The sequence below is a fragment of the Trichoderma aggressivum genome, assembly GCF_033847375.1.
Source record: "Trichoderma aggressivum f. europaeum strain CBS 100526 chromosome Unknown scaffold_005, whole genome shotgun sequence".
NCBI classification, from domain to species: domain Eukaryota; kingdom Fungi; phylum Ascomycota; class Sordariomycetes; order Hypocreales; family Hypocreaceae; genus Trichoderma; species Trichoderma aggressivum.
The window spans coordinates 364,020-390,770 of record NW_026946371.1 but is presented as its reverse complement, the minus strand read 5'-3'; the positions used below and the strand labels follow the sequence as shown (position 1 = coordinate 390,770).

Here is a 26,751-nt window from a genome sequence, read left to right as displayed (position 1 = left end):
ATTCTCCGTTTTCCAAGACTTCGATCGCCAATCTTACATGTACATATATATTGTCCCGCTGCCTTGGAAATCGGCTGACGCGCCGTTGCGACTCTTTGGTTTTATTCCCGGCCATTGTTTTTTCTTTTCTTTGTTTGTTCTTATTTTCTTTGCAGGCCTCACAAAGAAGAGATGGCTGCCAAATCATTCCGTCCAACGCCTTTTTTTTCAATCATGATTTCTAAACTACTAAATTTCACCTTCTACAGATCAATTGAAACATGAAACAAAGAAAACCTACCCTCGCTAAATTCCCAGACCAAAAAAAAAAAAGAGAAAAAAAGAAAAAACCAAATCCATCCAGCCCCTCGCCGATTGCCCCCAAGTTTCGCTAATTCGTGTTGAAAGCCGGCCAGTTCAGCCAGTCAAAGTTGTTCATGTCCTCCCACGACATGTTGCTGCCAAAGGATGGCTCAAACACGTTGCCCGGCTGGTTCAGCACCTGCGCAATCTGGTCGTCCGACATTGTGGAAAATTGAACCATGTCCGGCCACAGCATCTGCTGGTCCATGAAGCTGCTCGGCAGGGCCGGGGGCGTGTCCTGAATGGGCTCCGACGACGAGGGCGTTGTCCTCTGTGCCTTGGGCGGCCTGTTGCTCTTGGTCGTCGGGCCCGATATCCGCAGCAAGTGCCGAAGGTGTTTGCCGTATAGGACAGAGAGTCCATTTCTATGTGGAGTGACGGTTCCAATCCGGTCCAGCACAGCAATGGCCTCTTCGATTAACCGTCTGATGCTCGGTGCAAGGCCTGACCCGTCGGGGGCATACGCGCTAATGTTCAAGGCAAAGCACGCGGCAAAAGAAATCATAATGGCGGTGTTGTTCGGCATCGACTGCAGCTGCGACTCTCCCTGGATGGCGGCCCTCATTACGTTGAGAGCAGCTGACAACCCGGCCGTTCGGAAGAAGATGCGAACCTCGACGGGAGCTGTTGGGTGATTGATGATGCGTCCGTACGTTGAGAGGCGAGTATGCGCGACCAGAATGTCGACATATGGGGGCAGGCGACGCTCTGCGATTCAGAGGTCAGCAGGTGGGCATTTCTTTGATTTCTTCAAACTCCTGGCCAACTTACCAGGACCTAAACCAATCATCAAACCCCATTCCGCAAGCCACTGGTCGAAAAATCTTTCTATAGCGCTTTGTATTCTGTGCAATTACGTTAGAGAGACTATGCTTGTAATAAAGAGGGGGGTAAGAGACATACGATCGAGCTACCAGTGATCCGTCACTGTTACTGGTCTGGGAGCCATCGCAGAGCGCCCGGACTGTATTGAAAAGGCCATCCTACTAATAGTAAGCAAAATGACAAACCAACAAGGGTAAGATGTAAAAGCATTGCATCGCCCTACCAAGTTTCGTCTCATCACAGCCATGGAGGCCACAGGGCCGTCTTGCTCATCCGCGATGGGAGACCGATGCCAGGTGTCGCAATCCTTGATGTTTCGTGTAATCGGGATCATAAAAGGTCTACCACGGGCCAAAGCCATTCTGAAGAGAGAAGAAAATGAAAAAAAAAAAGTCAGTTGTTAAACGAGCCTCGGGTTAAAGGTAGAAGGTGATGAAGGAGAAAGAAATCACACTCACCCTCTCTCGACGACAAACAGCGAGATGTAGCATCTCTCTCGCGCTCGCAGCAACAACTGCCCCTGCTCTGACCACGGGTCTATATCTGGAAACCCATCGATTGCAAGAGCAATCCGCGGATCCAGACACTCGCCCTTGGACACCGTCGTCGAGGACTCGAGGGCGTCCATGGGCATCAGCACCTTGTGAAGAGACAAATCAAACGCAATGGTAGTCGCCATGGAAATGTACATGCAGGTTTCATCGTCCATGGTGTGATCGCCCGGGAATATCCAAGGGATGTGGGTCATGAATGCCAAGACGATCTCGACCGATTTGTACTTGTCATTGACCACCTTTTGGGCCAGCATCTTGACATGGTTAAACAGCCTCTTGGAGAGGGGCCCTGCAGTAGGCATGAAGAGCGTAGACGCGGCCATGACCGTGGTAAAGAGGAACGCAGATCGGCTACGGGCATAAGCCGCCGTGTGAACTCGAGGAGAAAGTCCCCACCGTGTGTGTACGAGTTTGGAATAAAAGCTGCAAGAAGTCATATCATGAGTTTCATAGTGTCTCTTTCTCTCTTTCTCTCTCTCATTCTTTCACTCTTTTCTCTTTCTGCACAAAACAAGGGGGGGAGGGATAAGGTAACAAAATGTCTTACTAGTTAAACAACGACTCAGCCTCGTCCATGGTAACCAATCCGAGATCCACGGGGTCCAAGTCCTCGCCAATGTCGAGCTTCACCTTGGCCTGGGAAAAGAACTGCTGGACCTTGGTCGACTCGGGATCCTGCCTGGCCGAGGACGAGTCGTGCAGCTTCGGGTTCTGGGGCGAGTTCCGGCTACGACGGTCCCCGGGATGGAAGTAGGACGCGCGCGCCAGCAGCTGCAGCGGGTTCTCGGCGTCGTCAATGGCCAGGCTCTCCTCGGTGCGCTGAACAAAGTCGGCCATGGACCGGTCGTTGTCGTCGTCGTCGCCGTCGTCGTCGATGCCGCTCGAGGTCGAGCCGCCCTCGCCCTCGCCCTCGCCCTCGCCGTCCTCCTCCTGGGTGTTGCTCCGCGAGCCCTGCCTCGACGAGTGCTCCGCCGCATCCTCGCTGGCGTCTACGTCGTCCAGCAGCCGTCTCAGGCTGGCCACGAGGTTTCGCTCCTCGGCGCCTCGCGCCTCTCCCGACTTGACGCGCTTGACGGCCTGCTGGAGCTGGTACAGGGCCTTGTCGAGGCCGACCCGCTTGCTTCACTAGGGGGTTAGTTTTGGTTCTTGTTCTATATCTGATATTGTCTTTTGGAGAGTGAGAGAGTGAGAGAGAGAGAGAGAGAGAGAGAGAGAGAGAGAGAGAGAGAGAGAGAGCTTGCTTCTTGATGCCCTTTTGCCGGCCGGGATGGAACTCGGGGCGGATGCACTCGCAGTTGAGGTGAATGCAGCGTCTACACTTTGCCTCGTAGGGCATCCAATCGCACTTGATCTTGCTCCGCCGGCACACCAGGCATGCGGCCTGCTTCGGACGCGGCGGCTGCTCCGTCATGGTGGTCTGTCTGTCTACTCTATAGGCTCGTGGGCATCGCGTCGAGGCGCACTAACACGACATCCAAGACGCCGGCCTCTAGCAAAGAACTGGAAAGGTTTGGAGCAGACTGGCTGGGATGGGATCGGGGAGCGGCAGGTTTGGTTTGGTTTGGTTTGGTTTGGTTTGATACTGCAAGCCGGGCCATCACGGGTCAAGTCATCCGAGCCAAGTTCAGGTTCACAGTGCACAAAACATCTAAAATACACGTAACCTGGCTAACGTGCTAACCCGCTTTGTCGTGGCCGAGCATCGTCGAGTTGGTGACGGGCAAGGAAGAGAGGAAAATCGGGATAGTCTAGCCTTACCGAATGCCGAATGCCGGTCTTCCGGGCAGGCATTACGAGTTGCCAGCCATAGTATGTAGTAGTAGTACGAGTACCATGTTGGAGTATGTGTTGTGTTGTGCAGTGTTGTGTTGCGTTGTGTTGGGTTGGGTATAACTTATCAAGGGAATGGTTACATCCTCAGCTTCCTTGCGGCCCTCGAGCGGTCCCTTTTGAGCAGGATTGCGTCGCAACTCAGAAGTTCTTTCGGCGGCGCAGGTGCCGATTCCTAGGGCCGAGGGGCGAGGCTATCTCGACATTGGCAAGATAGTCGACGATGGAACACACGGAGCGATCCGCAGCCATGCCATGCCATGCCATGTAGGTAATTAGTCAGTCATACTACATGTATGTAACGCCTATCCGGAGAGGCTGCCCGTCTCCGTCCGTCGGGAACGATTTGCGGCTATTATCTGCACGTAATGCGCACAGAGACAAGACGAGACGTCCTGGTTGCTAAATTTATCGCCGGCTGTCCTGAGCCGAGTTTTCCGCCTCCCGTGCTGCATCTTGCCCATCGTCCTGGTCATCCAAGCATGCCCCCCTTGCCGCTGAGCCGTACCGTCGTCCAGTCATGTTGCCTGTGATGTGATTCCCACGCGCATCGTGCATCTGAGACAGACTCCGGGCTCTTGCCTCAGTGCCGAATCCAGGAACTGCGAAGCAGCTTCATCTCCTTTTGCCGCGGGCCTTTGCCCCCAACTGGGCAGGACTGGAACCAGACTGGACAGGGCTCGCAACGTTTCTCAACGTTATCCCGCGCCGGCAGACTCGATATGCATGTAGACTAAAGCCCTGTTTCATACACACGGTGCTGAGTTGTGTGGCGTTGGCGTCAAGGTTGCGAGCCAAGTTGAGCCGCTTTCACGGCCAAGCGTCGGATCTCTTGGACTCAAGCTGTCAAGTCGGGGATCTGATCTGACGATGTGACTAAACAGTGCTGCCAAAGTCAGGTGACGCCATTCTTGGGGGTCGCACTCAGAATGGTTCAGTTTCAATGACAGATAGTACCCCTTTCGAACGTGGGCGGATTCCGCGGATGTCCCCCAGTAGGATGTGAGTCTTGTGTGTGAGCGGGCCAGTCCGAGAAATCGTGGAGATGTGCGCCGTTGCAAAAAAAAATAAGCTCAATTGCATCTGCTAGTTTAATACGAGTAAAGACCAGACTGTTCGCACAATTGAAGTGAGCAGTGCGTGCATCCCGTTCATATACCCATCACTGTACGACTCCAGCAACACGGTACTAACTCGTATATACGAGCCCGTATCATCATATACCTCGACTGCATTGTCCCTTGGTCAGCCGTTTCAACTCGGCATGGCCGCCCACACGGGCCCTCGTCCATGACAAAGACCAACCCCAAACTGCCCTGACCAGACTAACCCGCCGAATGGAGATGGAGTCAGTACGGAGAAGATGGAGAAAGCTGGAGAGAAGGTCGCCACATGGCGTCCAAAAACTCACCCGCATTGCCCGTTTTGTCCCTCTGTTAAACTGCTGCCTAGTCACTACCAAGAGTCTGGATCCGTCTGTTGTTGTTTTTTTTTTCCAACGGCCCACTGCCGTCCGTCTTCCAGGCGTTGTACGATGTTGATGTTGAACAGCCTCTCTCTCAGTCCTCCTCAGCCGTGTCTCATCCATCATAGGGGGGGATCTTCCCGTAAGCCCTCTCGCTTCTGCCGTCAACCAGACGGGAAACTTGGGGTTACATGTGACACCCCACAGAACGCTAACAGGCCTTGGCTGACCACGGCCTCCTGCTTGGTGACGAGATGCGAAGCCATCACCGGCCAAGATCGTCGCATCCGATTGCCGGTTCTGTTCGTTGAATCGCGCGCAAGGATCCGTATCTTGTTTGTCAAATTCTAATGCTCCCTTGAGTATGTGGGCTCATCTCCACCCGCGCGGCCAACAAACTCAAGCTTTTTTTCGTCTGACGGCCAACGGGGCCCCCCAAGTCCAAGTTTTTTCATCTTCTAGCTGGACAATACCCGAGTCAAAGCTCACTTACTTGCTTTTCCGTTTGTAAGACTGCATGCATGGGACGAGGCCCACCGAGCAGCCACCCGGGCCATGTAAGGGGTGCAGTAGAGAAGGGACAGGTCACTCCGCTGAAGCAGGAGGAGAGAGAGAAAAACGCTCTCCGCCGTCATGTCGAGGGTTGAGACCATCTCCATCTGGGGTGCACCACACATTAGCCTGTACTCGTATACACTACATGGCAGATACGCTTCGCAATACCACCTTACATACATGGTACATTATCACCCGTGTGCTTAGTTACGACGTTGAATTACTAACCTTGCCTTGAGTCCCTGTTGTCAACACCGCTTACACCCAGCCTGCCCATGTTCAATGTTAGTCATGGCTTCATGTTTCCAGCGTCTGTTTCAAGGCAACACAACCACAACGGTTTCTTTTCCGTCTTCCAGAACCCAAACCGCTCTTGAACCCGGCGCCACACTGTCACAGAAAACAAGCTCAACGCCTTCGTGCTCCGTCGCCCTGGCCATTTTTTATTCTGCTGCCTGGAACTAGCCTCATCTGTGCTCTTGGGCTTGGAGCCAAGCGTCTCCCCCATTCGACGCCTCGTGTGAGCCTTGCCCCTTCCTGGCGATTCTGTGACATCGAAATCCTCCGGCTGTACATGCTGGCGTCGTCGTTGGATGAATCGAGTTACTTGAAGCAGGATTCCGGGGCTAACGGCAGCTGGCCCAACTGCCGCCCATGGAGACTGTGATTCCGTGATGCCTCGTGTTAGAGCCTCGCAGTGCGACTCAGTCGCTCGCACATCATCATGACTCTCCTCGCTTGTACCCGTACTAAACTCTCCCTCCACAATGATCAGGTGCAGGGGGCCGCAGCCGAAGCCACTCTCTCTCGCCCTCTCCACCGCCCGCAAGCAACTTTGACCCCAAGCAGCAAATCCTCCAGATTTTCCCCCCAAAACCAGCCAACTATAACCATAACCTGCTGAGAGCGAGGATCCATCCATGCTCTGGGGCCCCTCAAAATTTTTGCAAAATGGGGTCCCCTCTTGATGGCATGGAGATGTACCTTTGCCATGGGGAGAGATTGGCATTGCCAATTGCTGATCCGGGCCTGTTCCGTACGGCATTATATATATCGAGGGCCTCGCCCATCCACCGCTGATGAAACCTTCCAACGCATGCAGGGCTCAGCTTTGTTTCTAACCAGTCTCTTGTGGAATGGGCACCTGGCAGTAGCTCTGACTTTCGTCTCAATCTTTGTTTCCATCTCTTGTTTCAGTCTGTGTGAATCGTTGGCTTTGCCGGCATACCACGTGGCTACAGCACAATGGCAGCCAACGACAAGATTGCCGCGGAGACGGAGATGCCCTATCCCGAGCACGATGAGAAGATGTAAGTCAATCTGCAGCCTCACTTCGCCCGTGTGCCAGACATGCATTGTGTCATGTGTTTTGTTCACTGTCGTTGGGGTTGACTAACACGCTGCTTCTGCCATAGGGCTCGCGACTACTCCCCTGGAGAGACGGGTAAGCGACTGGCCGCTCTGACCGACAACCTCGAGGGTGAAATCCGCAACCCCCTCAAAGGAATTCCTCGAGAGACTCTCTTCGCCAACGTTAGAGAGTTCCAGAGGACCAAAGGCCTGCCTGACGACATCCTCCCTCTTCTCGAGAAGGGTGCCCTCGTGGCACAGAACCCTGCCGCCTTTGAGAGCCTGGACATTGAAGAGGACGAGAAGCAAGCTCTGAGAGAGGAGGTGACACATCGGTGGAAGCACCCATGGGCTCTCTATTATACCATCGGCCTCAGTTCCATTGCTGCTGCCATCCAAGGTTGGGATCAGGTTAGTCGTCAACAAGCGCTCGAGTGACGATACTTCTCTTTTGTTCACTCTCTAACTCCCTTCATAGACGGGCTCAAACGGTGCCAACTTGTCATTTCCCACTGCCCTCGGCATTCCCGACAATGCTGGCTCATCTTGTGGCCCCGACGCCAACGCCGGCGATTGCGCAAAGAACAGCTGGATCATCGGCTTCGTCAACTCGTTACCTTACATCACAATCTGCTTATTGTACGTTGACCGCCATGACTTGTTAACGGATAGGTTATTAATGAAATCTCTAGCGCTGGATGGATTTCCGACCCCCTAAACGATTGGATCGGCCGTCGAGGTACCATTTTCCTTGGCGCAGTCTTCTCTCTCCTCGCTCCCTTTGGCATGGCCGTCTCCCAGACTTGGGGACAGCTTGCGGCTTGTCGGTATGTAACAAGATGTCGACCTCTTATTCTTTACCAATTGCTCACATCTCCATCGCTAGTATGCTCCTCGGTATCGGTATGGGTTTGAAGGAAGTGACAGTCCCCGTCTTCTCAGCTGAGAACGCACCCCCTGCTATTCGAGGTGGCCTTGTCATGTCCTGGCAAGTGTGGACGGCATTCGGTATCTTCCTGGGAACATGCGCCAACTTGGCTGTTGGTAAAGTCGGCGATATCGCTTGGCGCCTCCAGCTTGGTTCTGCGTTCATTCCCGCCGTCCCCTTGGTCATTGGCACATACTTTTGCCCCGAAAGTCCTCGATGGTATATGAAGAAGGGAAAGCACGAGAAGGCCTGGAAATCGCTCCTGAGACTTCGAAACACCCCCATCCAGGCCGCCAGAGATCTCTACTACATCCAGTGTCTTTTGGACCAAGAGGTGCTCCTCGTGGAACAGGCCGGTCTCAAGGTAACCAACAACATGTTCACGCGCTTCGTTGAGCTCTTCACCATTCCTCGCATCAGGCGCGCAACCTGGGCCTCTGGTATTGTCATGATTGCCCAGCAAATGTGCGGCATCAACATCATCTCCTTCTATTCGAGCACCATCTTCAAGCAGAGCGGTATTTCCGACTACACTGCTTTGTGGGCGAGTTTCGGCTTTGGCTTGATCAACTTTTTGTTTGCTTGGCCTGCCGTGTGGACCATTGATACCTTTGGTCGACGAGCCCTTTTGCTCTTTACCTTTCCCAACATGTTCTGGACTCTTCTTAGTACGTATCATGTCCCATCGAGTTGAGAGTTTTTTGGGCTAACCATCCACACAGCTGCCGGTCTCTGCTACCTCGTCCAGCCTGACGTTGTCAACAGCACTCCCAGAATTGCGAGTGTCGCCACCTTTGTTTACCTCTTTGCCGCCTTCTACTCGCCAGGAGAGGGTCCCGTCCCATTCATGTACTCTGCAGAAGTTTTCCCTCTGTCCCATCGTGAGATTGGCATGTCATGGGCCGTCGCCACCAACAACTTCTGGGCTTCCGTTCTTTCTCTTACATTCCCGCGAATGTTGACCGCCATGACCGCCACCGGAGCCTTTAGCTTCTATGCCGGCCTTAACCTGGTTGCTCTGGCTCTCATCTTCCTCTTTGTTCCGGAGACGAAGCAGAAGACGCTTGAGGAGCTCGACTACGTCTTCAGTGTTTCGGATCGCCGCCACGCACAGTACCAACTCACCGAGGTGCTGCCGTGGTGGATCAAGAGATATGTACTCTTCCAGAAGAACGGCCCCTGCCCTCAACTCTACCACAATGAGAACGCGGAGCTGGCGGATAGCGGAAGCGTTTAATTACTAGACGTGGATCTTTTCGCGGCGGGGCGTAACAGAAGGGGATGTGATGGATGGAGATGGTTCGAGTTATGAGATACCACTTTTTTTTTGTATTTGAAGACTCATGTGTTATGACGGTTGAAATGTATTATAAGAGTAATGCAACGCAGTAATGGCTATTGACAGAAATGAGAGTTTATGCTTAATATTTCACCATGCGTCTTGTGCTTGCCATGTCCCCGGCATACTGTAACCTGTTATACAACTTGCCATCCGTTTAAATGTTATTATTCTACCACACTGCGAGTTGGGTGTGTCTGGTGATATAGAGTTGATGGGTCTTGGCTTAGGGTAAAGCAACATAATGAAGCCACGTTCCCAGCTGTGATGTTTGGAGCTCGAGTGACATTATCGATGTTTCTACGACTATTATATATATAGAATGAGTAATTCATTACCTACAATACGGCTGATGTTTTAATCTCTTATTAGCCAGCCTTCAACGCAATTACGAGATCTTGGCTTTGTTGACTTTGTGTTGGTTATGTCTTGCGAAGATGGCGCCAGTCGGCGAGCTGAGGTCGATGGAAACCCTAATGCAGAAATATTTTTCTCATCTCTGCCTGGATGTTGTTATTCAGTGTGACATGGGGATATTCTTGGAAATTTATCTAACCCAGTTTTTAGGTGTTTACTCATTTCGAGATGTAATTTATATGATGCTCCAGCTAAGTTCGACCACAAGCAATGAATTCCACACACAAACACCTCAAGGGCTATAATGATTCGATAAATGGTAAACAGATCAATTTGGTTAACTGAAAGACGAAACATTACTTTAATGTGCACAGTAGTATGCATTGAGGGTTAACCTTGATACAGAGGAACAAGCCTATTGCGAGAAGCTGATGGAGGCAGCATTCGAGCTCAACGAAGAAGACGGTGTGTGCTCAAGGGTATGCGTGCGTGGAGAAACACATGACGACCAACGCAATCAAAGCCAAGCAATGGAGGGTACAAGGACGTCTCCGTCAAGATGAAGGAAGTGATTGAGAAGTCGGAGCAAACGGTCCTGCGTCATCGCGGCTACAGCGGTCGAGAATATCCGCGACATGGACCCGGACGGAGCAGACTAGGGAAATTTCAAAAGCGATCATCAGCGACAGAGATGGTAAGTTCATGTCGGAAGCCTGGACGCATCTGTTTACCGCGCTTAGGGCGGTGAGCACGAGTTACCATCCACAGACAGACCGTGAAATAGCCATTCGATACCATACAGCCACATCAGACATCCCATGGACAGAGGCGTCCCTATATCAAGGCCAAAGCATCCGAGCTCAGTGAGATTGACGTGGAAGAGAACCGCGCGTGCTTCAAGCTCAAATGAATTAGCCTTGATATAGGGTATGCTAGCCACCAAGACGCGCGTGTCAGCTATTATCAAAGACCAACGGAGTGGTCGAAATGAACAGTACAGTACAGTTCGACAATAGCATTTTCAAATCCATCATGGAAGAACACTCAAAAGAAAAACGGTAATCAACTGTTCAATGGAGAGGTTGTTGGCACATAGACTGCCGGCGTAGAAGCTATGACCCCGCCGAATATATGAGAAGAACGCTCCGAGCTCTTAGTAAAGAAACGTTTACTTTACTCAAAGCTCCAGAATATCACCCAGAACTACCTTTCTTATAATACACATGTATGTTAAGAATATTGTTTCCAAGAATCCACCACTTACACACATCCCAAGCTCGACTTCTCCCTGAACAGCCAGCAACGAACACCCTAACCTCAAAGCTCATCAAAACCACACCCAAACAAACTTCACCCAAAACAACCAATTCAATCAACCCGTCAACCCAACCCCCCCAAATACCACTCTCACGTCAACACACAATCTCACATAAAGAAACAACTTCAACTCAAACAGCCAAGGACCAAAAACAACACTACCCAAAAAGTCAATCACAAAAAAGAACCCACACACAAAACCCGAGCTAAAAAGCAACCTACACACTCCCGTCAAATCACCCCGGTAAGACGTCAAAAACTCTAAAACTTGCCCGCCGGGAACGCAGGGTCCCTGCATAAGGCGATATACATCTCTCCAATTATCCTTCTTTGGGCCATTAAGACGTGCAGGAAACTAAAAAAGGTGCTTTATGATATAATACGGTCGATTGATATGCGGAATGGCTTCAACATTCTTCCATTGTTGGGTTTTGAGTATTGTTGTGCTTCCTTCTCGGTCAGCGAGTCTATTCCTCTCAGGAATGCAAACCACGGCTCGGCTCAGCTCATCAAAGAGCCAAGATGGGATAATGTATTACTACTATTTTACGATTCAGCGGAGTTTACTCAGCCCGGGTCATGTCATATCACATAACACACGCCCTCCCGGATTCATTCATCAAAAAGCCACCGTGAAAACCTTCTAAGCAAAAAAAAGATAAAACAATCACGGGCACGCAAGCGAAAAAGAGTCGAGTGGCAAAAAACCCCCACATCTGCACCACTTCACAGCCGCAGTTCGCTCACTCCGGGACCCTGCAGCCGAGAAGAGAGAGAGAGTCTATCCCGGAATGAGTCACTCTTATCAAAACATTGGAAATAACATGGTCCAATCCGACCAAAACCCCAAGACCTCGGTAGACCCTGGACGAAGTGGCCCAAAAGAATCCCCCCAGTTCGCGCAGGCTGGCTGAAACTCTGCCATCGTACCCGCTGCAAGCGAAGAGCGTAAACCCCGGGCTGAAGGGGAAAAAAGCCGTTCTTAGTGGCCGCCTTATGAAAGCTGACATCCGGATGGGGTTTCCCATGTCTACTGCTTACACTTGCCGCGATATGTTACCGCCTCTTTGGGTTTCTTATTCCTTTCTGCCGTTCCGGCTTGAACTGCAGGGCCTGTCAACACCCTGCCGCTTGCACTCAACAAAAGAAAACGTGAAATAAATCACATATCACGAAATCAAACCAAAAAGAAACGTCGTAGGATCAATTCGCATATAGCCGGGCAAGGCCAGGTCAGCTGCTTAGCGGGGACCCCTCGGGCCGTTCGAAGCGTGCACAGCAGCTCTCCCGGGCGAGCCGTAGGGCGTGTTGCGCATCTTCATGCAACCACAAACAAAGTTCCAAGTGAGAAGCCTTTGTTCCTCCCGCACGTCGATCGTCTGACGACGCTCCGTGTGAACCGAATCGAAGAGGCGCTTTGGAGGAAAAAAACCTACACTGAAAGTGGCCCGATTCAGAGAGTTGGGGCGTATCAAAACACCCGTCAAGTCTTTAGAAATGGTGTTTTTGTTGTAGATGTAAGGTACGCTTCAAACGGGAAGCGTATTCCCACTTGCTGCTGAGCCTCCCCTGGTTGTGCGGCTGGTTGCGCGGCTGGCCAAGCCCTCGTTGGAATTCAATTGCTTAGCCGTAAAGGTTAATGTCGAATCAACTTCAAATCAAATACCGTAAAACAACCGCCGTTATTATTAGTACACGGAGTAGTCAGCTCCACGATACCCTCGCCCATGTAAGCCCATATCGCATATCTGAATAAACGGGCGTGGGAGTGTGTGCCGTGCCGACGCCCGTCCCAGCAGAGCGAGGTTCTCGACCCTTTCTTCTCTCTTCTTTTTTTTCACTCTGACCAACGGAAATAAGCATTGGGGCTAGAAGGCTGGCGAAAGTTTCTGTCCGGCCTTCTAGGGTTAGGAAGCGCCGGCAACAAGCCAATGGCGGCGGCTTTTGGACTATTGGCACGTAACGAATCCGAGAGCTACGACGTTTCGGATCCTCAATAGAGGCGGGAAAGCGAGATCACATCGCCTGACAAACTCCAGCCCGTCTGGCCTAGAACATTGCCGCGACCGTTGAGACCACGGGCTGGAGAGAGAGACCAGACCAGGGGGGGAGGGTGGTTCAACGGGGTCGCGAGTCGGCAGTGCAGAGAGTCTCGAATCGTCGGGTCCTCCTCGTGATGGCTTTGATTGCCAGTCCCTTGATGCAGGCTTGATAGCGCGGGATGGCTCTCAATAGTCGAGCGGCCAAGGGAGTAAGCGTTGCTTAGGGGTGGCTTTTTTTGGGTGCTGCCCTGTCGGTCTCGACCCTACGCACAGGAAAAAGACCTGCAGCCGGGTCGCAGCAGCATCAGCACGGGCAATCGATTGGCGGAGGGACGGGCTGAAAGGCAATTCGAATTGGTGGCCTGTGAAATACGACGGGCTGGCTGTATGCGAAAGTGGAATATTGCATCTGCGGTTTCATGGCGAATGACTGCGAGGGGCGGCATGGTGCAAGTGAGAGAAAGGCCTGGGCAAGTCTAGACCTGGAGCCTCGTCTCCGCGGCTTGGCCGGGCCAGCCCAACAAGAGCAAAGACTCGGGGCCTAGCCCTCACGTCGCCGGCCGATGGTGCGAAGTAGCATTCATCGTGGGGATGGCACTGCACAGGCACAGGCACAGGCGGTGGCGATGGCTCGGTAGCTGACAGCGGCCGACAGACAGAAACTCTGGTGGTTTGGTTTGGTTTGCTAGCCCACGCTTCGATATCGGAGGCCAGCCGAAGCCGACCGGAAACACGGCTTCGACTGTGGGTTTGAGGTTTGACAGACCCCCCCATCGGCGTCAACAACATTGTGCTCTGGAGGGAAATTGTCCCGGCAATATGCAGCTAAAGGTGCACAATGGGATGACGACTCGCCGTGTTTTCAATCTGATCACAAGGCCAAGCACCGAGTCGCATCGCCGGTCCAACATGTCCGCATATCGGCAGGGCCATTGGGTTGAAAGGGTCTGGCCCAAGAGATTGCAAGGGCCAAAAGGTTACATTTTCACGATGTACAGCTTACCAGCAGATTCCCAACGCAGGGCGCTTGCGATCGGTGCGATGAAAGTGGCGAGGCGTGAAAGCTAGGTACTTGCTCCGTGAGCTTGCGACCTGGTGATAGGCTGAAAGCCTATTTGCACATCGAGACTATGGTAGGTGATCGAGAAAGGCAGCTGGCTCTGATCGACGGCTGAATCTCCCCTCGCCGTATAGACGGGACGACTACTCCGTAATGGCGAGAGGCGAGACAGCTGTCGTCCTGCTAATTAGCTTTCGTCCTGCAGCACTGAGACAATCGCGGGATCGAAGCACAGCACAGACAGCCAGAAAGATTAGCTTGCAGCACCAAGGGCTACACATTCACGCAGAGGCTTGCCTGACATGTCCCCACGAGGCATTAACAGAGGAGCTTGCACAGCAGCAACGCATCTCTTACGTCTTATCAAACGCGTTTGACGTTCTTGTAGAATCATCAAAGACTGGGTCCTGTCTGTCTGGAAACACAAGCACGAGAAGTCGAAACAAGCCCCACAAGCTACCTTTCTCCCGGTAACTGGAAATCGACGATCAGTGCGGAGATGCTCACAAGGGAGAGAGACGGCACTGTGCCGCTGATTATTTTTTTTGGTGGAACGGGCCACGGGTGCATCAGGGACCAATAAGCCCGTAAGGCAGTCAGTTAATCTGGCCGTGACATTCGCTGCCAGACGTGACAAGGCAGCAGCCATTTGGGGATTACGACGGGTGAGACATGAGCTAGAGGAGAATGACTGCAGCCGAGGTGAGGGCAGTGTCATGAGCATGACTTGGCGGATTGGTCACGGCACGCATGGTGGCTTGAGACTGAGCTGCAGAGCATGACCGAGAGGCTGCCTTGGATAAATGAAAACTGACGAGTCAAACGGTCGCATCAGCCAGGCCGAACCAGCCCACGTCGTACGACGGCTCTGCCAGGAAACGGAAGGTTGTGTCCAGGGTGAAACCGTTTGTTTGATGAAAACTGGACTGGATGAAGGGGGGGATTGAAAGGGGGAGCGGAGAACTGTGGCCATGGAACGGACAAGAGCTTCGATTCAACGTAACAAACCGAGATAAGGAGAACAGACCCGCCCTAATCAATCCATTTCTTGGAATCGGCGCTCACTCAGCGTCGACGGCCTCTCATCCTGCTGCGAGCAAGGACAAAAAACAGGCTTTGGGCTGGAAACTGGGAACCTCTGCCAAGGGGATGGGGATCGGAGATTTGCAGGGCAATCAAGGAGCGGCCGATGGCGCTAACTGCGAGAGGAGGGCGAGCAGGAAGAACGAATGCTGACTGTCGAGTTCTCGCGAGAGACATTGAAAGTTTCTCCCTTTTTTTTTTTTCACTGGCTGGCTAAACAGACGAAGACGAAGGGGAGGAGGAGGAGGAGGAGGAGGAGGAGGAGGCCCGTCAAAGGAACCGATGGGCTCGCTGATGGACCCCCCCGTGTCTGTCTGCAGGTACTGTGGCAGAAACAACCACAACCGAGGACGCAATCATGGTGACGTGGAGGCGACCGCTTCCTGCATCGTCGACGGGCAAGCGGATTGGGCGACTGGGCCATCGTGGTTCATTCCTTGCATTGGCTCACTCACCGTTTCGCTCGTTTCCCTGCTTTGCCTTGTTTGCCTGCTGCTGATCCAGGGGAGTTTCCGAAGAGGTACTAGCAGTGTCTTGTCTCGGACGCTGTCCATGGTCTTTGCTTGGTGCCAATACGACGTGCGAGTACCTACTGTACAAGTTACAACACCGTCAAGACAGCACAGTCGGCGGTCATATGTGCGTAAGCCAGCCTGCACCAGAACGCAAGCATGGGATGAGGATGATTCCAGCCAGTCAGCGCGGCTTCGATGATTCAGACGCCTTGCGGGGATGTGTCAAGATGTTTTTGTCGGAGGTGAGTCACCCGTCTGTCTGCTTGTCTTCTCCGTATTAGGCACCGCATCAAATTCTGTTTGTGTCAGTGCAACTGAGACACGCTGTAACCTGTTGTCGCACAGCGAGTTGGCATGCCACTAAGAAAAAAAAACCCACCTGGGCACCTAAGAAAATACAAGTTCCAATGTTCCAATGCTCCAGGCATGCAACAATCCGAGCTTTTGGTATCCATGGATGACTCCAGCCCCCGTACACCGATATTATTCACAACAAGGCAGAATGGAGCAATGGATGACAGTTCCAAGCCTAGCGCCATCGCGGAAATCTGAAACACGCGGGCTTTGGAGTTCCAATTTTCCCATTTGCCCAGATTTCGAGGAATTGCTCGAAACAGCGCACCTCTTTCAGCTGGGAACCACAAAACGGAGCCCGAAGCCACCGATTCGCTGCCTCATCTTGATGAGGATATCCATTCCATCAGGCCCTTTCATTTATCTCTGACCTTCTGGAACTTTTTTTTTTTTTTTTTTCCACACTGTCCCCCTTTGCCCGTTGGACATATGCACAAAATCTCTTCTCACGTGGGTTTTCCGATAGCCGATGTGGGATGTGGATTTTTGCGGATGAGGAATACTTCGTACATACGTGCCCAATGTTTGCAAGGGTCTGTCAACAAAGTTGGGAGTGGCAACACCGTGATCGTGATGATTGGCGATGGAATCTGCTGAGAACCAAACTCCGGCCCATCGGACGGTCGTGCGACCCGAGATTCTGAGAACCGCTGCGCGTCAGCCTCCCTGTGGACGGGTCCTGCTACTAAATTCCATGGACAAATCCACCTCAAACCGTCCGAGCACCTCTGGATCATGCTATGTCTCTGGTGTCTTGTTCTCTGGCGGAGTCTGCCGGTCACCGTCTTCCGTTGGCCGAGGCCCTTTTCTCTTGAGTCTTGCGTATAGTAGAAACGCGTGGCTTTTGGGCATTAATCTTCTCCATTACAGTTTTGACTACGCGGCACTATCCCACCATGGTGGCGTTTCGCGGCGTCTCAACATTCGAGACCGCAAATGGGATTGATTGAATGCTTGTTTGGCCCGTGGAGTTGGGCAGCTTCAGCTTGAGCACGGAGCATGTTGGATGAATCACCTCAATTCATTCACCGTATTTTTGCACTCTCTCTCTCTCTCTCGTTTTCATGCTTTTAGGCTTGCTCTAGCATGTCCCTAGCTTGCTTTGCGTTGTAGCCACAGGGATGGGCGAGCTTCACCGGCATGTCATCTTCGCATGTTGGAGCGTTTCAATTTGAGTCGGTTTCCCGCATCGCATCGTGAGTGAAATGCACGACTGGTCCGTCTAATTACAGCACGCAAGCACAAGCACGGAGCGGTTCTGCATGACACTTGGCATTCCTGGTTGGTCTGGCCACCGTCACATCTCGCATGCTGCGTGTTTTGTTTTCCGTGTTCTTATTTTGGCATCAACAGACGGGACATGTTGGAGCCTGTAGTATTCGCAGCCGTCCACGCACACGCACGCACACACCTGACTTGAATGTACAGCCTCCAGGACGACGCAGCTTATTGCAGCCCAGACGGACAGGTCTCGGACCGGGCGGCTCAAAGGCTGGCGGCGTTGCGAGACAGAAGCTTAACCGAGGACAAAGCTTCCCCAAAACAGCCAGAATACCAAGACACACACGACTTTGTATGCATCTTTTGCCAGTACAGTAAGCTCGTCCGTCGGAGTCTTGGCCGGCCCTCGGGGTTGCACGCCTTGGCCTTGTTCCTCCAGAATCCTGCCGCCTTTTGTCTGGCCAACGACGGCACACTCGGCTGACAGCTTTCCTAGCTTTGGGCTTAGCGAATGAGGCGAAGAATGGTGCCAGTCAAGCTGTGGTCAAGGTTCAGTTCCTTTGGCCCTCCAGGTTTGTTCCACGCCTTTTTGCGTCCCCTGTCAGGTCCACCAACAGAGAAGAAAAAAAGAAAAAAAAAAAAAAAGACGATGACAGTCGCGTATCCACAAACATTGAAAAAAAAACGTGCACCTTTGGGCATCCAGATATCGGATGGTTCCCCTGGTCCTTACTCATACGTGTAAATTACCCGGGCAAAGGAAGACAAGACAAGAAGAAAAAAACTTCATAGTGGACCAGCGCTTGAAATGCCAGACAGGCCGGGTTCCAGCGCCCACGCACGCCCCTCGCAGAAAAAGTGGCTTTGGAGCTTTTAGCAGCGCCCTGAAGACTGGCGTCGCAAGCAGCAGCCAGCAGCCAGACGGGAAAAGCAACTCGTATCCTGCATATGCATTGTGTATGCTCGTATGCCTATAACGAAATGCACACCCCTGCCCTGCTTGCTGGCTGTGCTGCAGCTGCAGCTGCACGCCCTCCCTGGCCTGGCCTGCTAAGCCCTCTCTAGTGTGCAGTTATCCCGTATTCAGCCTCCTTATCTTCATACCGTATTGTGTGTACTCGTAACCGTCCCAGCGCTCGTAACGGATTGGATGCTTGTTGCGTTGCCCTGCTTGGTTGGGAACGGCGATCGGGCGAGCAGAAGGGAAAGGGTAAGAAGAAAAAGAAAAAAAAGAAGAAAAAAAAACGTTGGATGCCTGCCTGCTGTGTAGGACATCAAATGATACGGGCACACAACAACAACAACAACAACACAACAACCCAACCGCCCATGTCATTTCATTCCACTGCACAGCACAGCACAGCACAGCACAGCACAGCACATCGGACGACATCGCAACGTATTGAGACCGCAGCAGTCGCCTATGCAGCCACGGCTCGCAACAGAAAGTCACATTGACGCTCATTTACGACGCAAAAGGGTGAGTTGGGCCCAAGAAGGTGAAACGGTCGCTGGACACATGCCGAATCCACACGCCCGCAGAACCCGCACCGGCCGCCTGTGACTTGCGCCGCTCTCCATGCCCGAGATTCCTTGTCACTTGCAACTCCGACATATCGTCGATCGCCCTCCCTGTCGTGGATCCTCCTTGTTCTTGTTGCCTTGCTGGAGACCCTTTCTTTTTTGCTTTTCGACCCAAGTACCTTTTTTTTTCCCACACACCCCCCCGGCTCCATCCATCTTGGCCCTACGTTCGTCAACCACACCCTCCAGTAGGATAAACCCACCTCCTTTTGCTACTTCTTAAAACAAGGCCCATCCCTCCGCTCTCGACGACTAGAACCGCTTGCATCCAAACTCGCTCTGACTGCTCGTACTCATTTCTCATTCTTTATTTTTCATTCTGGAATAAAGCATCCGAGAAGAATATAACAAACAGCATCCTCGTGCACCATTGCCTGTCCCGTCCGTGCATACACATTTAGCCCGCTGGTTCACCCATCAGCTTACCCTTTGCACCCAGTCACGGCACCCTGCAAAGCGGCGATTCAAGCCACCCCGCCGATTCGGAATCACAAACGCAAGATAAAACCCAACGGCTTGCCTGCTCTTTCTAAACATCGACGCTCTCAGCTCTTGTCTGAAAATATCTCGACAACTGAAAACAACCAAACCAAAATACTCACACGGCCAAAAGATGCCCGCTGCCGCATTGATCGCCAGCCACAACTTTTCCTCCGCCTCGTCTTCCGACTCCGACGTCCCCTCGTCTTCATCCAGGATGGACTCCAACCCTCGGCCCATTGCCTCGGTGCTGGTGCTGCGCTGCATGCGGTGCGCTCGATCCGCCGAGACGACGACGACGGACGACGCGAGCACAGCCGGCATGGTGCGCATCTCACACAACCTCTACTACTGCGAGCGTTGCGCCAAGCTCGTGGGATACAAGTAAAGGAGATATCCCCCAGCACCCGTCTTTCTGACACACCACAACGCAGCCTTATCAACTGCGCTGTTGTATTTTATATGACTCTTCATCTTTTTTTTCCCGGAATAAGCGAGCATTACGGCATATCATAGACGGCATGTCCTCAAATGGACCATAGAAACGACACGGAAGACTCTTTGCACTCTCGCAGTGTCGACACCGACCCAACCCGCATGGAATCAATCCGTCATCAGCAGCATCCGTCGCTCCACCCATCTACACACGCTCTACTTGACAGGTCGAAAACATTTCCATCACCTGTCGAAAAAGACACAAAGTCGAGCTCTCACTGGCACTGCTTAGGTCAGATGTCCGCAGGCACTTTAACCTGGCATCTGGCTCTCCTGGATCGACGACCAAAGCGGGCGCTGGGCCGTTGAGGGTCGCTATCTTTATCCCCATCCCCATGTCTTGCCGAACCCCAGAAAATGATGGGATTCGATTCGTCACCCAGCGTGTCGGCTCAACGGTCAGCACTCTATGCGGCATAGCTTGATTCGCGATTCCCGGGACCGCAGCAGCCGCTGGCCACATGGGATGATGTGTGAGATGTGCAATGATGAGCCCTCTCTCGTCTCGTCTCCAATGTCTGCAATGCCATGCCATTTCCGAGCTCCAGCCGTTGGCGTCGAGCACAAAGACCGAGCCTTGCACCCTCGCTTCTTCTGCTTCGAGCCGCGTGCGTCTTTCCAGCTCGAGACGAGCACATGCGGTGCTACCCGAGGCGTCCCTGGGCGCAGGCCATGCACAAGGCGCAGGGCCCTTTTGGCCTGCCTTGTCGCTTGCACCTCCATGTCCAGACGCAGCGCGCTCGCGACCTCGCCCGCAGGCAGGGCCTCCAATTGGAGGCTGCGGCATTTCGGCACATGTCGTCGGTGCGACGATGATTCGACAGCGCCTCGTCATTTTGTGACAGGTCGCTTCGGCCGACCCTTTCTGGGGAACTGGGAACCTCGACTCTCTTTTTTGCCTTCTCCACCTTTGCGAACAAGCCTTATGAATGACGACCACGGCGATGAAATTTACCTACATTTGATGCTTACCTTGTTGATTTTATTTACCTTTATTCCCCCTTGACTTCTACTTGGTCGCCCTCCTTCGCAATCCCCTACCAGATGGATACTCGCTTCATTCACCCATTCACTGCCGATTTTTTCTTTCTTTTTTATTGGGGCCGCAAGACAAAGACGGATACCGCTAGGCGGCGCCGAACCGCAGGCGACGAATGGCTTGGCCCAGAAGCGCTGTGTGCGACCGGTTCATCTGCGCGACAGGGGTCTCTGCCTTAGCTTCTAGCCTTGGCCTTTTGCAAAGGAAAAAAAAACATTGGCATGCCGAGCAGCGACACAGAAAAAAAAAGACTCGCCTTGAGAAGAAAGTGGGTTCACGATGGGCCCGTCGAGAGACTAGCTCGCCTTGGTTTTATCGCCCTTTTGGTATTTCCTTGGCACGGCATCGTGGCCTCTTTTTCTTCTCTTTTTTTTCTTGCTTCTCCCTTGGCTTCCTTGGGGGCTTCTGGCACAGCCACTGACGTCTTTATTACCATCGTCTTATTTCTGCATTGGCGCTGAGCGTCGGGAGGTTGCATATACGACGGATCAAATTTGGGAACGGGATAACGGATATTTTTCCTTTTTCTTCTTCTTTTATTCATTTTCCTTCTTCACTTCTATACTTGCGCATGGTCGCAAGGTTGTTGCATTACCTAGTATCACTTTTTTTTGGATCATTTTTTCTTGTGTTCTTGGACTTTGCGAATAGACGATGCGGGATCCTTTTTTTTTTCTTTGGCTAGTATAGTGATACCACCTGGGCCAACGATGCCCGTGCTTTTTTATAGTTTTATTAGAATGCAAGATTTTTTAACATCATGACTACAAACAAACAGTGCTCCATCGCTTCTTCTTGATTTTTTATACTCGTGCTGTTTCTTTTGCGCAAATAAGCTGTGAAATGTGTACGGTGCATGATGTGCACAAGGTTTCGCTGGCGTGGGTCTGGATGTGAGAAGCCGCGGCTTTTACTCTACGAGTAGGTACCGAGCATGGGAGACGAGTCTCGATGGACCCTTTGTCTTTGATAGGTCTTGGCAATTTTGGCTCTGTCACTTTTTTTCTTCGCTTCTTTTTCTTTTTAGTAATTTTGTTATTGGGGTAGTGTATTTTTGACTGGTTTCTTTTTCATTGCTAGGATTAGACTCGTTGAATGAGCGACGTGCAGCAAGCAAAGCATGTGAGGAGAGGGGGCTTGGAACGTTGATTGCTACACGTCTCTTTTTTTTTTTTTTCTTGGTGTAGGACTGGGACGGGACATGGTAGGCGAGAAAGAGAGAGAGAGAGAGATTCTGCGGTGTGACTTGATGTTGAGGCCTACATGTACTCTCGTATCTACACGCGCGTAGGACTTTTTTTTCTTCTTCTTCTTTCTTGGCGTTTTTACCGGCTTGGGCAGGGGATGTACGAGCATGTTATTCGTAGGATGCAGGGTTTTGTTTTTTTTCCTTTCGATTTTTGTATGCAGATGCAGATGCAGATGCGATGCAGATGCGAGACTACGTGGATGCTCTGTTTTTGTGCTTGGGATGGAGAGGGTGTGTGGAGTATAACATGCACGGAAAAGTATAGGCAATGCAGGGCAATGTCCAAGCGAGTAGAGGGAAATCGTGAGCCCCCATCGTGAGAGCAAAGAGAGGGGGGCGTCGTGGTGAGACGAGGCTGGCTGATTTGAGCTTGAGTACCTATCAACAATGGTACCCTACCGAGCAGAAAGGTAAGCTGCCAGTTTCTGAATAGTGAACCCAAATTGCTTAATTTTTGTTATCGGGAATTATCAACGGGAATAACGCAAAAACAAAGAAGCATGTTTAGATGCGAGTGTGTGTGGTATCTCTGAAGGCGCAGCTGGGCTATCGTCGCCGACGCCGAGAATGGGAACATCGGAGGCGCGGCCTTTTTTTTTTTTCGTCCAATTCTCACGCCCACGTGTCTACAGCGGCCTACCCCTTCCGATAAGAAATACGTTTTGGGATGGTTGAATTGCAAAATGGCTTTGAGCTGCACGGGGTTCATCAGCAGTCGATGATTTTTTTTTAAAAAAGGATTTGCTTGATGGTGTTGGAGGAGCGTTGTTCAAGACACGCTGGGGCACGTTTAGAAAATCCAAGGGGGCTAAAGGCGACTGTGCCTGGGGCTAGCGGGAAGAAGATTGGCGGTTCCTGAGCAGAGCGAGTTGGTCTGTGTAGAAGACGTAGATCGCGTTTGTAGGGACCGCGTTTTGGGGAAGGGGATGGCAATATTGAAGGCTTTCAACACGATTTACAATTCATCTTTTATATTTCCTCCAAGCATTGTGTTGTAAACAGATGGGTCAAGTTGTGGGCGATTCCCCAATTGCTTTTCCTCCTTCTTCCCGCCCTTGGAGCTTTGGTCATGGCGGTGAACTGCTGCATGGAGTGAGTAAGGCTGAATGGATTCTCACGACTTACAACCTGGAACGTGAACAGACCTCCAAGCCGCCCGCCCGATCAGGCCGCACGAACCGCCCAGAGTTGCCGCGGATCAGACATTCCGTCTTAGCCGTTTCAATAGTGTTTGTCCACACGGCAGTTCTTCCCATCGTACCATGTCTGTTGCAAAGAGGTATTTAACCTGTAACAAAATACAGTATACCTACTCCGTAGTCCCTATCTCACGACACAGACGCCGCATTCTGCAGCCCGTTCCTTACGGTAACCAAAGCACAAGTTCCCTAGGGGGGCCGGAGAGTCAGCTGGCTCGACAATGGGCCCCCTCCCTCGCGAAGTGTACTGTGTACTAGTTCGTTTTATGCGAGGAACAATGAGAGCAAAAGAAGTCATATCGTCAACACGGGAGAAATGATAGCATGCACACAAGGAGGGCGTGACGAGTAGGTACCTACGGGTGCCGCAGAGACGCGCCTCTTTCGGGGTAGCTCCGTGGTCGTACTGGGATACATGGCCCAGTTGAGCAGGTCCGCGCGCACGAGTAAGGGAACTCGGCTAGATGCTGGGATGTTGACGCGCGCGCTCTCTCTGTCTCTGTCTCGCTTGAGGAGGAATATGCGAGGGCGGCTGTTCCTGAAACTAGGTACAGCGGAGGGAGATTTTCGGATATCCGACCGCCCATTGTCTGATCTTGGGGCAATCAGATGTTTCTCCAAACCAGTTCCCAAAGAGTCCCATCCTTCCATACCTGTACCCAGGGTCAGTCGAACCAAGGCCGGGCATCGTTAACTTCATGCAATAAACCGCCTGTCATTGCGGCATCAGTGAGGTGAGGGGGAACGCACTCTGGGGGACTTGTGCAGCTGCATCTCCGAGGGAGCACTCTACTCTACCTGCCGCTGTCTCATTCACAGCTTTCACTTCCGAGCCGTAGCCGATCCGCGCGGGTTGGAGAAAAAAGCGAGGCCAAGGAGGAGGATTCGGGGTCATGGTTCACATGACCTCTGTACAGCAGAGTAGCACTCCCCTTCTCGAGTCTAGACGCAGGGCAAATGCGCTGAAAAAAGCTGCGTATGGGACTGTTCCATATGGAGAAAGCATCCAGATTGGACGAATCGACATTTGCTTTTCTGGATTTAGCGGCCAGTGAGAGCCATGGGATTGTAGGCACTACAGAGGTATAGCAGGTATGGGCAATGTAGGGCATGTATTTTCGCTGCGCTGTGCGCGGCAAATCAAACTTGCCAAACTGCAGGGAGTAAATCCGTGCCTGGGGGAGGCCGGAAGACGGACATGATTGCTTCTATTGGTTGAAGGCTGCAACGATTCTATTGGCTGGGTAGCAACCAGCTGAAGGAAGCAAACTTGGGCGGGATAGGATGAAATGGAGAGAAACGATGCAGCATAGGCGAAGCGGATTGATACCGCTCTTGGACGCTGGCGAGGATTCGAGGGGAAAAAAAGGACAAGGCATGGGCACATGTGCATGTAATGTAATGTAATGTACATGTATGCAATCATCAAATAGTATGAGTAACTGCCAAGAGGGAACAAATCAAATGTTGGCCCCGTACAGGCGGCTGGGCTTCGTATTCTCCTCTGCCGCACGCGTTTCTGTCATCTTTTGTTTTGTCGGGTTCATGATTACACAGACGCTTCGTACACGCATCCCATGTGATGATAAAAGGGGGAAACCCGGAAGCAGCTGAGCTGAGGGCAGAGACGGGAAGAGGGGGGAACGGACTGGGGGATCGTCCGCTACCGCCTTTTAGATCCCATTACGGAGCCTCCCACGACGGCTATTTCCGCTGGCTGGCGAGTTTCGCGAACAAGGGAAATCGGGGGGATCCTGGTAAGAGGGACAAGGGATGGAGGAGAAGATGCGGGCGCTGAGTGTAAGAGAAAGGGAAGGGCGCGGGTGGCATTGGCGTCTGTCTGGTTTAATAATAGCAGCACAGCACAGCGTTTCTCGATCCTACACTGCACGCACGAGCATTAGCATTGAATTACATTGAATGCACATGCAACTTCATTTATGAGCATGAGAAAATATTAGTAGTATGGTGGTAGCAATGCACTCACTGCATTATACCAGACGGCAGCTCATTTGCCTGTCGCAGCACGTCCCCTCCCCCATCCCCGCATCTTGGCGGTCCAAGTCCACGTCACATCGCGTCGGCCAGTCGCGACGAACCTGTTCTTCTCACGATGGCCTCTTGTTTGCCGAAGGATGGGATTTTGGGGGAGGGGGGGCCGTGGATTCTCCATTTTGGCGCGCTACTCCGCACCCAAGCCAGCAGAACACCTCTGTTCGCCCTGTAATCTTTTGCTGAGAATGAGAATCCCAGCATATTCCTGTTTTCTAATACGTTACACAGTCCCGTTATTTGTCATTGCATGTCACTCACTTATACCGAGCGCAGGCGTGCCAGTTACTACAGACAAGGCTGATGCCTCCTGTCAGACGCTACTCCGCACGCTGCATCTCCCGCTGACACATCTCTCTCTCTGCCGTCCGTCGATGCCCTCACAAAGCCGCTCGCTCTTCTAGCCCCCCCCCCTGATAGCAATTCCAGTGCGCTGGCTCAGCTACGCGTCCACAATCCACACTGTCCCTGGGCCATCTATTCCCAAAGATACAGGCCATCCCGCTGATTGGCTGATAAGCCGGGCCAGCCTTGTCCATGCTCCCCAAGCCTTGCCCTGTACAAAGTACTCCGTAGTCCGTCTCCATCGTTTCGACCCCAGAATTTGCCGTCATCGCCGCGCAATGATGCAATGCGGTGCCTGTCAAACAGCACACACTTCTCTCCTCAGCTGTATCAATATCCATGTATCCGCAATTGGACAGCAATCTTCAAGAAGAAGCTCCCCCTTTTTTTTCCCTTTCCTTTCCCCTCCTTCTTTTCAATCCACATACAACAGCCCCCCCTCCATCGTCGTCATCATCATCATCGCGATATCCAGCACACGCCCATAAAGAAAGATGCACTTTGGCCCTAGTCGATCGATTGCAATCGGCAACATCCTCGCACAGCCTGGCTCACCCCCCTCCCAAACCTGCTCTTTCGCTAACGCTCGTCTGGAGACATAGCCATCATCTATATGCAAGCCTTGTTCAAAAATAAAACATTACAGCAAACTATTTGTTTTCTTGGTTGAATCCGCGACATAAAAATAAGCATTCACACACACTCTTTCTCATCCTGGTAGCCCCCCCTCCCCCTTCGCTTGAAAAAAAAAAAAAAAAAAAGAGATGCAACCGCAAATCTCCCCCAAGTTCAAGCGTCGGATGCAGCACTTCACGATAATCACAAATCCAGGGAATCAAAAGACATTCACTTATCCAGCACAATCTGAGACCCCTGCCCCCCCAAACTAGCAACATGCCCCGTGTCGTCATCGTGCTCCCAAACTAAAAAGAGAGAGAGAGAGAGAATAAAAACCGACCCTTGTTTGCTTTGGTCTCATTTCTGCTCGCCCGCACACGCCCTCCTCCGTATTTCTGATATCATCGTGCAGCAGATTGTTTTAGCTCGATGCTACTACACCCTTGTCTCCCCTCTCACCATACCGTGAAAAAAGAGAGAGATAGCATCTCCGTATCTTATCGCAAGAAAAAAGACGGACGCTTTTTAGTACACGTATCGATTTTTTTTTTTT

At 52.1% G+C, this 26,751-nt stretch overlaps 4 protein-coding genes across 4 annotated transcripts; 2 read left to right on the top strand and 2 right to left on the bottom strand.

Annotated features, from left to right (window-relative positions):
- Positions 1 to 370: 370 nt before the first annotated feature.
- On the bottom strand, positions 371 to 3,132 carry Triagg1_2025 (uncharacterized protein; the record flags this gene model as incomplete). The annotated part of the gene is made up of 7 exons (XM_062896161.1): positions 371 to 1,050; positions 1,114 to 1,187; positions 1,246 to 1,325; positions 1,391 to 1,508; positions 1,626 to 2,144; positions 2,269 to 2,841; positions 3,068 to 3,132. The coding sequence occupies 7 exons, from the start codon at positions 3,130 to 3,132 to the stop codon at positions 371 to 373; spliced, it is 2,109 nt and encodes a 702-aa protein (XP_062758881.1).
- A 3,684-nt stretch (positions 3,133 to 6,816) lies between these two features.
- On the top strand, positions 6,817 to 9,086 carry Triagg1_2024 (uncharacterized protein; the record flags this gene model as incomplete). The annotated part of the gene is made up of 6 exons (XM_062896160.1): positions 6,817 to 6,881; positions 6,987 to 7,332; positions 7,400 to 7,560; positions 7,614 to 7,748; positions 7,808 to 8,517; positions 8,572 to 9,086. 6 exons carry the CDS (start codon positions 6,817 to 6,819, stop codon positions 9,084 to 9,086), a joined length of 1,932 nt encoding a protein of 643 aa, XP_062758880.1.
- Positions 9,087 to 19,334: 10,248 nt separating this feature from the next.
- Triagg1_2023 (uncharacterized protein) lies at positions 19,335 to 19,589 on the top strand (the record flags this gene model as incomplete). The annotated part of the gene is made up of 1 exon (XM_062896159.1): positions 19,335 to 19,589. One exon carries the CDS (start codon positions 19,335 to 19,337, stop codon positions 19,587 to 19,589), a length of 255 nt encoding a protein of 84 aa, XP_062758879.1.
- A 252-nt stretch (positions 19,590 to 19,841) lies between these two features.
- Triagg1_2022 (uncharacterized protein) lies at positions 19,842 to 20,531 on the bottom strand (the record flags this gene model as incomplete). The annotated part of the gene is made up of 1 exon (XM_062896158.1): positions 19,842 to 20,531. The coding sequence occupies one exon, from the start codon at positions 20,529 to 20,531 to the stop codon at positions 19,842 to 19,844; it is 690 nt and encodes a 229-aa protein (XP_062758878.1).
- Positions 20,532 to 26,751: the final 6,220 nt, after the last annotated feature.